This window comes from Schistocerca serialis, chromosome 8 (assembly GCF_023864345.2).
Source record: "Schistocerca serialis cubense isolate TAMUIC-IGC-003099 chromosome 8, iqSchSeri2.2, whole genome shotgun sequence".
Lineage (NCBI taxonomy): Eukaryota > Metazoa > Arthropoda > Insecta > Orthoptera > Acrididae > Schistocerca > Schistocerca serialis.
The window spans coordinates 628,895,109-628,907,281 of NC_064645.1; the positions used below are offsets into that span (position 1 = coordinate 628,895,109).

Genomic DNA, 12,173 nt, shown 5'->3' on the forward strand with positions numbered 1-12,173 from the left:
TGTCACGAGATCTTTTGTTACGAGAAGAGAATGGATAGCCACGCTGTTTTTCAGGTTTTGTATTTCATTTGATCGTATTGCTGAATATCTGTATTTACACTTTCGCTGCGGCGGCATTGCGGAATGGCTTCCAAGCATGTCAAAACAAAAGTGTCCCAAAAAAACACTGAAATAACAAATTAACGATTTACTACACAATGAAATATTTATATGAAAGACAGTTTTGTTTTTCTCTTCCAGTGCCATATGTTTGATCTTCATTCACTTTTCGGGAGCTAGATTTTTTCATTTTGTCCACATTCATTCTCCTTGAAGTACATCTACATCTACAATCATACTCTGCAAATCACACTTAAGTGCATGGCAGAGGATTCATCGAAACACGTTCACAATAATACTCTTATCATTTCACTCTCGAACTGAGCAAGGACAAAACAACACCTATATCTTACCGTGGGAGCTCTGATTTCCCCTTTTTACTGTGATGGTCATTTCTCCCTGTTTAGGTCGGCGCCAACAAAATGTTTTCGCGCTCGAAGGAGCAAGTTGTTGATTGAAATTTCGTTAGAAGATTCCTCCGCAACGAGAAACGCCTTTTTATTAATAATGTCAACCCCCAACTCTGTATCATATCCGTGACACTCTCTCCCCTATTTTCTGGTAATACCAAAAGCTGCTGCTCTTCTTTGAACCTTCTCGATGTATTCCGTCAACTCTATCTGGTAGGGATCCCACACGGAGCAGCAGCACCTCGAAATAGGACAGGCAGGAATAGTAGGTCTGTTACGTCTTCTAAGTATTCTGCCAATAAAACGCAGTCTTTTTTTCGCCTTCAATACGATGTTTTCTATCTGTTCTTTGCAATTTAAGTTAGTCCTAATTGCAATACATAGGCATTTACTTAATACGGCCTTTCGATTTGATTGATCTATCGTGTAACCGAAGCTTAACGGATTCCTTTTAGCACTCATGTGGGTGATCTCCACTTTTCATTATTTAGGGTCAATTGCTAATTTCCTCACCGTACTGATATCGTTTCTAAATCGTTTTGCAATTTGTTTGATCTTCTGATTTACTAGACGATAAACGACCTGAGACACTTCCGCTAACCACCAAATTCCCCAGACATGGACGGACATTACTGAGCATATCTGGGAAGCCTTGCAACGTGCTCATCAGAAGAGATTTCCACCCTCTCGTACTCTTACGAATTTATGGACAGCCCTGTAGGATTCATGGCGTCGGTTCCCTCCAGCACTTCTTCAGACATTAGTCGAATCCATGCCACGTCGTGTTGGGCACTTCTGCGTGCTTGCGGGGGCCCTACACGATATTAGGCAGGTGTATCAGTTTCTTTCCCCCCCTCCCAGTGTAGATACCCACCTCCGTAGTCGACGTCGCTATGGTGACACATGGCTCAGCGCTAAGCCGATTCGAGTCCTGGTGGATGACATTTTCACTGCTAAAATTTGGCCAAAAAGGGGTGGAGAGGCGCCGGCCAGAGTGTCCGAGCGGTTCTAGGCACTACGGTCTGGAACCGCGCGGCCGCTACGGTCGCAGGTTCGAATCCTGCCTCGGGCGTGGATGTATGTGATGTCCTTAGGTTAGTTAGGTTTAAGTAGTTCTAAGTTCTAGGGGACTGATGACCTCAGAAGTTAAGTCCCATAGTGCTCAGAGCCATTTGGACCATTTGAATCCGAGTTCGAATCTCGGTCCGGCACTCAGTTTAATCTGCTCGGAAGTTTCCGATCAGAGCACACTCCTCTGTAGGGTGAGAATTTCATTCTAGGACGCGAAATTTCGGAACATTTTCTGATGATGAACTCGATCCGCTGGCTAAGTCAGATGCGTTGGGAGATGAAATTTATGAAGCACAGAGGGGAGTAGTTTCTTCAGCATGTGAGTCTGAAACACACAACGACTGGTTGGCAACCAATGAAGGAAAACAGGACATTAGATGTTGGGTTTCTGATTCAATTTGCAAATTAGGAAGTGCTTTATGGATGCACATTTCTGCTAGACGTTTTAGCCTTCGTTTATTTGCTCTGTTCCACACAAACTATTTGTGAATCACAGCGGCAGGTAAAGGAAGCAGGAATGCTCGGCACATAAAGGGCCCCAGAATCACTACTCTTCTTCAACACGTATGGAAGGGCATGTTTGACTTTGTACCATTGCATGCGCCTTCTTGTCGCTTTAGCCAACGACGGCATGCATCTAGTGCGCACGGATAGTTGCTCAGGTATGAACCCACCTTTAAAATGTATAGTTTTTTCTACTCCTTTGGTAGACCTCATACAAAATCTTTTTCACATACGATAAGCGGTCATTTCGATTTAACATTTATGCGGTAAGTTGCGTGTCAATGTCATTATTTTTTCCGCACAACAGCTTCTCATTTAAAATCAGGAGGCTAAGAATCGATCCCGAAATCCCCGCATTGATAGCCTGTCACGCTAATGACTTGACCACGAAAGCGACCGTAGCTCTATTACGAAGTATAGACCCCCACTGGTGAATGCAAAACGATATAACTTTATTTATCGTGGCTATTTTTTCAAACATGAATTCAAAAATCTATGAAGATCATACATTCCCGATGATGGAGCTCAATAGCTCTGACAAAATTTTGAAATGACATTATATAACTCGTAAGCTGTTGTTTAATTTATTCTGTAATGTGCTACCAGTTTCTGTGAAAGACCATTACCGGAAACAGATTGATATAACAGCAAGAGTTGCATATATACATAAAGAAGAACACAAAGTCAAAAATATAATATTTTTAAATTCAGAAGTGGGTGCTTTAGAGAATAATTTACACAGCAGCTTTCGGTTTTATGCAGTGTGAACCAGAACTCAATCGACAAACTTTGGGAGGTACTAGTATGGAGGAAAACAAGAAAAAAATGTTAGTAAATATGGGCTCTAAAATGCAAACCTTAAGAATGATAATACCGTAGGATCATTTATCTTCGCTACTGTGGAAAAATTCTCGTCTCCGGAACGAGTGCTCATAACTTTTAAGGTTTACGTTTGAGATCACATATTTACTGGCCTCTTTTTCTTCTTGTACCACTGCTGCTCTGCTGGTCTTTGCTTTCCCTGTTCCACTCGCAAATGGAGCAGAAGATTAGCAACTGTCTGTACCTTCCAAATTAGCGGTAAGTTCTCTAACCTTGCTTAGCGGTCTTTACGCGAAATGTACATTGGTGGCTGTAAAAACATTCTATAGTCTTTTGCAAATGCCGGTTCTCTAAAAATTTTCCGCAGTATTTCGCCAAAGCAATGTCTCTTCTCTCCAGAGACTCCCATATGAGCTCACGAAGCATTTGTGTAACACTCGCTTGTTAAGAACTACCTGTAACAAACCTAGCAGCATGAGTTGGAATTGCTTCGATGTCTTACTTTAGTCCCAAACACTCGAGCGGTACGCAAGAATGGGTAGTACAAATGTCCCGTACGCTGTCTGCTCCATAAATAAGTTTCACTTTCTTAGAATTCTTCCAATAAACCGATGTAGACTATTCGCCTTCGCAACGCCGAACCTCATGTTCCTATTCCGTTTCATATGAATTCACAACGTTACACTTAAATATGTAATCAACTTAATTGAGTCAGGCAGCACGCCACTAATACTGTAATTCAACACTACGGGACTGATGACTGATAACCCTATGAAACATTTAAGATTTTGTTAGTATGCATCAACAGCTACACCATACACTGCGAAATAGAGTTCTTCCGTCGTATTCAACCGCGTTACGAGCAAGCACCATTTATTAATGCAGCTTTGAAGTATTCTTTTGTTAAGACGTAAAAAATTACTAAACCCTTTCGATATGTTTGCCTTTTGGTTTCATTCTGTTTGATGTATTTCTGGCGGAAATTAAATGTCAAGATTCCAAGTGTTCTAATCCCCGTATTTTATACAAGTCAATACTACTAAACACATGCATAATCTTTGAACTCGGCAATGAAACAATGAAAGTGCAGTTCAACAACATCTCTGCACATTGCAGCTAAAATTACTGGGGCTCAGCTGAATTTTATTGTCATTCGCAGCGGTCGTCATTCTGCCTGTAAGCCCTGAAAATGGGAGATGAAGGGGAAGATGCACTTGGAGAAGGAGAGGAAGAGTCATTGGGGGTATGTAACAATAACATCCAATGTTTAAAAGTGACGAAGAAACCTCAGGTTAAATATTTCATGTCTGGGTTATTGCCTACTTTGTTGTCTGCACGTGTGTCTGTTTTGAGTGGTAAGTGATAGTGAAGTGGACAGGAAAGGGGGGGGGGGGGTGTTATGAACAGATTGCGCACGCATATCGCTTACATCTCTTTCCTATGTGTGTTTACCAGTGCACACCATAAAAAATAGGGAATTGTACTTCACGAAAACGTGTTACTATTATTCTGTGAGCTGATGTGCTCCTTCTGTTTGTTTTGATTTTCTGCTACTGATCAGTATCAGTTAATAGGGTCGGACTTTTTTGTTTAAACTGGAAGACAATTATGATGATGTAGTGTAACCTTTAAGGTAGCCCATCGTCAACACCGAGGCTGTTCCAGGGGGAGTACTGGCCCAGTTGCTGTCGGAGTCCGCAGTGGTCTTGCTCAAACAGCCATCCCAGCTTTCATCCATTTCAGTGAGAATGACTCGGGAATTTCAAACTTGTATATGAATCAGATAAAATAACACACTAAATGCGATGGACGGATCCACTGATTTTGGATTCTGTTTGATGGGGAGTGGAACATACCACTATATCGCTCATGTAACCATTGACTGAGCAGTGTCAACGTGTGTTTTTTATTTTTGTATACCATCGTTTTATAAGAATTTGAGCACGTCGCTTCACAATCATACTGAAATCCTATCTGTATTTGTACGAGTTCGAATTCGTTTATTACAGCTGTTTCTTTTGTGTTCTTGTTCTGTACGAGGAACTTTTTAAATGTAATAAAGCATATCAGATTCGTCCCCAAGAGGAATGGTGTTCAAACCCTGTCCCATCAATAATCCAGAATGAGATTTTCACTCTGCAGCGGAGTGTGCGCTGATTTGAAATTTCTTGGCAGGTTAAAACTGTGTGCCGGACCGAGACTCGAACTCGGGACCTTTGCCTTTCGCGAAAGGTCCCGGGGTCGAGTCTCGGTCCGGCACACAGTTATAATCTGCCAGGAAGTTTCTTGTCCCATCACCCTGAGCGGCGTTTATTGCAAATCCCTAAAATACTGCATCCAAATGCCAGAATGGTTCCTTAAATAATGTGTCAGGTGATTTCCTTCGCCTGCTTCGTCAAATTCCATCCATTGTTCGTCTATTTTAGCACCACTCCGACGAGGTGTTTGGCCGTCCTCGTCCTATTTCATCATTTCGATAGCAGTTCGAATGGGAAAATAGTGCTTCACAAGTACATGCAGGGTGTTCCAAAATAACCTTTACCATTTTGATCACGTATATTTCAGAAACGGGGATATGTAGAACGGTGCAGTTTGTGCCATAATGTCTATACATATCTAAACGTTTAGTAGCCGTTCCACAGGTTCCAATATGTGCGCCATTTGTAGCACGCAGAATATCCAAGGAACATTTCAGTTCCTCCCACTAGAGAGAAAGTCACTGAAGAGATCGTTAAAGCTGTTTCCTTTTCTTCTGTTCTTTTTTAAAGAACGATTAAGTGGTTCTACGTAAACTGACTCTCCTAAATTTTGAAAAAACACACTAAATCATGATTTTGTTGGTATATATTGAACTCCATTCTGAGCCACTGGCAGCTTCAACAATGAGTAATAAAGGACATTTCTTCCTCTAGGTATGAACATGACTGTTTTCAAAATTGTGATTGATTGTGGATGACGAATTTCATTAGTGTATATATGTTTCGTAGTATTGCAGTTAAATGCCTAACTCCTAAAATAGATACTTACATGACGACCGCGGGTGAACACCACATATTATTCTTAATGCTCGTTTTTGTGCCATCAATACTTTGAAAGTTTCTGACAGATTAATACTGTATGCCAAACCAAGACTAGAACCCCGTACCTTTGCGTGCAGATGCTCTACCGACTGAGCTACCCAAGCACGACTCAACAGAGTGTCCTCACAGCTGTACCTCATCTCCTATCTTGTAAACTTACAAAAGTTCCATCCTGGAAGAAAGGACATTGCGAAGACATGGCTTATCCGCAGCCTGGGAGAGTCTTCAGAATGAGATTTTCACTCTGCAGCGGAGAGTGTCGTGATATGAAACTTCCTGGCAGATTAAAACTGCAAGTGTTGCAGGAGAGCGTCTGTTGGGTTGGGTTGTTTTGGGGGAAGAGACCAGACTGCGAGGTCATCGGTCTCATCGGTTTAGGGAAGGACGGGGAAGGAGATCGGCCGTGACCTTTCACAGGAACCATCCCGGCATTCGCCTGGAGCGATTTTGGGAAATCACGGGAAACCTAAATCAGGATGGCCGGACGCGGGATTGAACGAGAGCGTCTGTGAAGTTTGGAATGTGGGATATCAGTTACTGGCCGAAGTGAAACTCTGAGTAAGAGTCGTCAGTCGTGGTGGGGAGCTCAGGCGGTAGAGCAGTTGCCCGCGAAAGGGATACGTGTTGAGTTCGAGTCTCCGCCCGGCACACAGTTTTAATCTCCCAGGAAGTTTCATATCAGCGCACACTCCGCTGTAGAGTGAAACTCTCATTCTGGAATCAACACTTTTTTCCAAGTAGTCAGTTACCCCAGATAATTATTCCATAAGACATTACTGAGAAGGAGGTTAATTTGTTTGTTTCCAAAAGTAGCAGCTATACGAAGAATAAAACTAGCTCAAATTAATACCTTGAGAAACTCAATAATATGGTTCTCTCATTTCAGATTGTCATTAATATGCACCCCCCCCCCAAAAAAAAAAAAATTTTGGAGCATTCTACCCTTTTTACTGACTCCTGTTCATGTGCAACATCAGTTTTGGTATGACTCTTCTTGTTGTCGAGAACTGATTATAGTGTGTTTTATGCAGAATTTACGGAGAGTTTTATTGGAAAATCGCCATGAACAGTCTCTTCTGTATCCTTCTCTCTAATTGGAAACACTGGAATATTCTTTAGAAGTCCAGCGTGCTACAGACGGGACACAATTTTAAGTCTGTTGAACAGCTACTAAAAGTTTAGGTGTGTGTGAACATTATAACGCAAACCGCACGTATCTACTTATCCATATTTCTGAAATAAACGTGATCAAAGTTGTAAAGATCATTTTAGAACACCCTGTATATTATCGCTAAGCATGTCATCACTAGTCTTTTCGTGTCGTCTATAAACAGTTTTCACCATTACAGGAAGTAATGTTTTAACTCTCGAGCTGAAGCTACTATTTCCGAATTCGGAGAACTTTATTCGAGTTTTAGTATTGTAATTATCACAGAAAATTCGTCTTGCTCATTCATGAAAGTTCAACGCGTAGAAACTAACGCAGGTTTCTCAAGGGCGTACGAAGAATCCTATTGCACATTTTCAGTGACTCCAAGTGTAGCACTTTTCGCATCTAGCGAATTTTTACAGTAGAAGTATTGACACACCATTGGCAAGTTGTGAAATGCTGCTGATAAAAGCGGAAACTAATCATTTTACATAAACAACGCCTTATTATAAATTTTATGAAAGACTGGAGAATATCTTAATCTGAATGCAGATTACGACAGACATAGAGCTAAACCAAGAAAGAAAGGACGCGGTTAACTGACTGGAAATTCATCGATGAAAATGTCCAAATGTTTTCCTTGTCAGGTGTGTATGCTGTTCCATTTCGCTGTTTTAATGCTTTTATCGGAACGCCACTTAACAATTAAGTGACTAAAAAGGGATGAAGGTACAACACGCCAACTTACAAGTACACTACATGAGTTACGCACATTGTTTGAAGCAGACGTTTAGCTTTTGGCCAAATAATATCTCATTTATGACTCTCGGGAAATTGCTGGTCGTGGCAAAACCTGGATGACCCACGGGTTTTTATTGCGCCGCTAGGACCCACCTCTCTGTCGTTGTGGTTTCGCTTTGATGGTGATCCACATTTTCTTGGACTGCCCGCTTTCAACATCGCCCAGGCAGACGTTTCCGCTGCCTGATACGCTTCCTACACTTTTATCGGATGACATTGCAACGGCAGACTTAGTTTTGAGTTTTATTCGTGCAGGGTTTTTTTATCCCTTGATCTAAGTGTTTGTCCTTTTTTGTGTTGAGTCCGGCCTTTGGCCCACGGTTTTAGATTGTGTTTCTTAGTGTGTCACTTGGTGGTTGGCTTTTCCTTTTTGTTTTCGTGGTCGGCCTACCACTGTCACACTCTGTGTGATTTTAATTCCTTTTGTCTGGTCTCTGTCTGTGTCTTTCTTGTCCTGTTTCGTCCCTTGTCATCTCCGTTGTTTAATTTTACTCTTCGTGGGTGTTTAAAGTTCGTGGAAAAGGGACCGATGGCCCATGAAGTCTGGTCCCTTCAATCCCAAAAACCAACGAACCGTAACTATGTGTTGCACGGTACAATTTCTGCGGCGAATTGAGCATGTATGATCTTTACACTAAGGTGACAAGTCATGAGCTAGCGATATGCACTTACACAGATGGCGGTAGCATCGCGTACAAAAAGTATAAAAGGGCGGTGCATTGGCAGAGCTGTCATTTGTACTCAGATTATTCGTTTGAAAAGGTTTTCGATGTGATTATGGCTGCACGATGGCAATTAACAGACGTTGGATGCCGAATGATAGTTGCAGCTAGACGCATGGGACATTCCATTTCCGAAATCGTTAGGGAACTCAGTGTTCCGAGATCCAAAACGTCAAGAGCGAGCCAAGAATATCAAATTTCAGGCATTAATCCCATAACGGCAACGCAATGGCCGATGGTCTTCACTTAACAACCGAGAACAGCGGCATTTGCGTAGAGTTTTCATCGCCAACAGACAAGCAGTACTGCGTGAAATAGCCGCAGAAATCAGTGTGAGAACTACGAATAACAAATCCGTTATGACAGTTCGGCGTTATTTGGCGTTAATGGGCTATGGCAGCAGACGAGCGACGCGAGTTACGTTGCTAACACCACGACATCATTTGCAATGCCACGCCTGGCTCCTGAGCATACCGGTTGGACCCTAGATACTGGAAAACCATTTACTGGTCAGACGAATCCCGATTTCATTTGGTAAGAGTTGACTGTAGGGTTGGGACGTCGCGCAGATTTCACGAAGCCGTAGACCGAAGTGGTCAACAAGGGACTGTGCAGGCTAGTGGTGGTCCCATAATCGTGTAGTCTGTGTTTACATAGAATGGACTCAGTCCTCTGGTCCAACTGAACCGGTCGTTGACTGGAAATGGCTATGTTCGGCTACCTGGACACTATTTGCAATCATTGGTTCAAATGGTTCAAATTGCTCTGAGCACTATGGGACTTAACGTCTGAGGTCATCAGTCCCCTAGAACTTAGAACTACTTAAACCTGACCAACCTACGGACATCACACACATCCACGACCGAGGCAGGATTCGAACCTGCGAGCGTAGCGGCCGCGCGGTTCCAGACTGTAGTGCCTAGAACCGGCCGGCCACCCCGGCCGGCTATTTGCAGTCATTCATGGACTTCATGTTCAAAACCACGATGTCATGTCACCAGGACGCAATTGTTCGCGATTGGTTTGAAGAACATTCCAGATAGTTCGATCAAATGATTTGGCCACCCAGATCGTCCGACAGGAATCACATCGGCAACATTTTCGTAACTGTGGACGGCGACAGAGGCAGCGTCGCTCAACATTTCTGGAGGGAACTTCCAACGACATGTTGAGTCCATGCCGCGTCGAGTTGATGCACTGCACCGGACTGAAGGAGGTCCGACACCATATTGGGAAGTATCCCAAGACTTTTGTCATCCAAGTCTTCATTCGTTAACATTTAAGATTTTTACAGCCAAATTACCTTAATGGATGGTAGGGCATAGAGATCACCGTATTTTAAATCAGTTTTATGCGGTTGTAGGTGTTTGGTCTAGTGATGTCTCGTGTAGATTGTAGTAGGTTGAACGGATGCCAAAATACGTTTTCTAACAATGCACATCACAGTTAAGGGAAACTTCTGTTACACGATAAATGCAATTCGACCACGGGGCTAAAGCTGTACTAGGGAGCTGACTGCCTGCACCAATACACTGTTACTATTTAGAGCCTTGCAGAACTTCGGCTGCATCCAGCCTCGTATAGCTACTAATTATACACGTAACTGTTTATAATTTACACTTGGAAAATTAAGCCAAAGGCAAATACATGAAGAGGCCTTCCGTTTTGCCCATGGTACATTCCGTTCTAATTCAGCCAAGATACTATTATTAATAATTTGGTGTTTAAAATACACGCGTTCCTTCTTAACTCTAGTGCACTCTGGCGCTGGCTTACTGCGCATTTCCTACGAGAAATATCCCCCAACTTCTTTGCATCTCATTTATACCGACGCTAATGTATAGTGTTACATCATGACACAACACTACTAAACTGACACTCCCGTATTTCCGTGCATGTTGATTCGGGTTTCATAATTCTGCGAGTTTATTTTCAGTACAGAAATAGATGTTCCTAGAGATGAAGAATGGAGTGTCTATATGATGGAAATTGGGTGTGTCTAATGTTACCGAAACTTTTGTGGTGGAATTCGTTATCCGATATCCAGGAGAAAGTGCACGTGCAGCTTATCGCCTTCTTCCGGACGATGAGAAAGGTCCAGTCATTGACATGAGTGACACGGGAGCATCATATGATAAATCTCACCAGACAGCTAGCTGCATAACACTGACTGCAGAGTAAGAGGTGACGAGATGCTCTCGGCGTAACGGTGTGGAGACAGGAGTGGGAGCAGGTCCTTCCAGAAAGAGTACACCATGAAGAGATCGTAAGATTGCTTGACTGTCTCTGGCAAGCAAACAGTTAACAACAGCTGAAATTGGGCAAATGCTACGAACATAGTATCACGATGATGCTAACAGTTTACTGGAGACTAGACTGAGATCTCGAGTTACCACGGGTTATTTACCGTTGACAATGCTGATACCTCACAACTAGGATTGGGATAGGTTTAAGGAAAACACATGGAAGGCGGACCAACATATTTCGTCATTTGTTGTTTCATATAATACAGTTTATTATTTAACAGCAACATTATCATTAAAATTTAAAGACTTATTAAAAGAACCAGAATTCTCAGCAAAACTTAAATAGGCTCAATTCATTAAAAACCAACTTTCACAATTGTACCATTAACAGCAGGGCATGAAAATCGGAAGTACACAGTTCCCAAAAACAAGAAAAGTCACACCAACAGGACGTGGCTGCAAGTAGGTTCAACAAACAATTTTATGATCCAAATGAATTACAATGAGTGCCATTAAATACACTAACAATCTCCAAGCTTAGGTAACCGTTACACAATTAGATAACTCTCATCCAAACACAGGAACGATCACAAGTCACGACACTTATTGTAGCTGAGAGAATGGCGCTTAGCAGTGTATGAGCCTTTAATTAAAAAAAAGGCCTTAAACAATAAAATACACAATCCCTCAAAACAGACAAACTGGGAAGTATAAAATTTAATTATTAATCCCAACCGGTTCACGCCAACCAAAGACTGAAAATGACATTTAATAAATATATAGTTGCCCAAAATTCAAGGTAAGTTGGGAGCACATGGAAATTAAAATGTACTTCCAACTGGTACAACCCAGCAGAAACGTTGATAATAACCATTAATAAATATGCAATTGCCCAAAATTCAAAGTAGGCTCAGAGCTACAGCAAATGGCTATCACAGCCAACAAGGAATGAGCAGCCAAATTTAACAAGTGTAGTAGCTAATGACTGTGAATCAAGGTAAGGTTCGGCAGTTCATATAGATAAATAACAGATCTTAAACTTAGCACGCTGAGAAGTAGTAATGAGAATGCTAGATTTATACGAATAATTACAGAGGTATAATGAATGAGGAAGAACCTCAGGCTCGGCAAACACGCTTTAACCTCCTGAGCTCTTTAAAATCACCAAATAGCTCCAACTATTGGTTTCCGCATAAACGGTGACACTCCGCCGTGGCAGTCATCAAACGATCAACTTTGCCTGACGTAAACCACCATGATGCGACTGC

General features: G+C 42.1%; 1 protein-coding gene across 1 annotated transcript in view; it reads left to right on the forward strand.

Moving 5' to 3' along the window:
- Nucleotides 1-4,095: 4,095 nt before the first annotated feature.
- Nucleotides 4,096-12,173, forward strand: part of LOC126417170 (radial spoke head 1 homolog) — a 167,876-nt gene continuing 159,798 nt past the window's right edge. Inside the window, exon 1 of the mRNA XM_050085067.1 lies at nucleotides 4,096-4,149. Coding sequence (XP_049941024.1) covers nucleotides 4,096-4,149 — 54 coding nt within the window. The remainder of the gene's footprint in view (nucleotides 4,150-12,173) is intronic.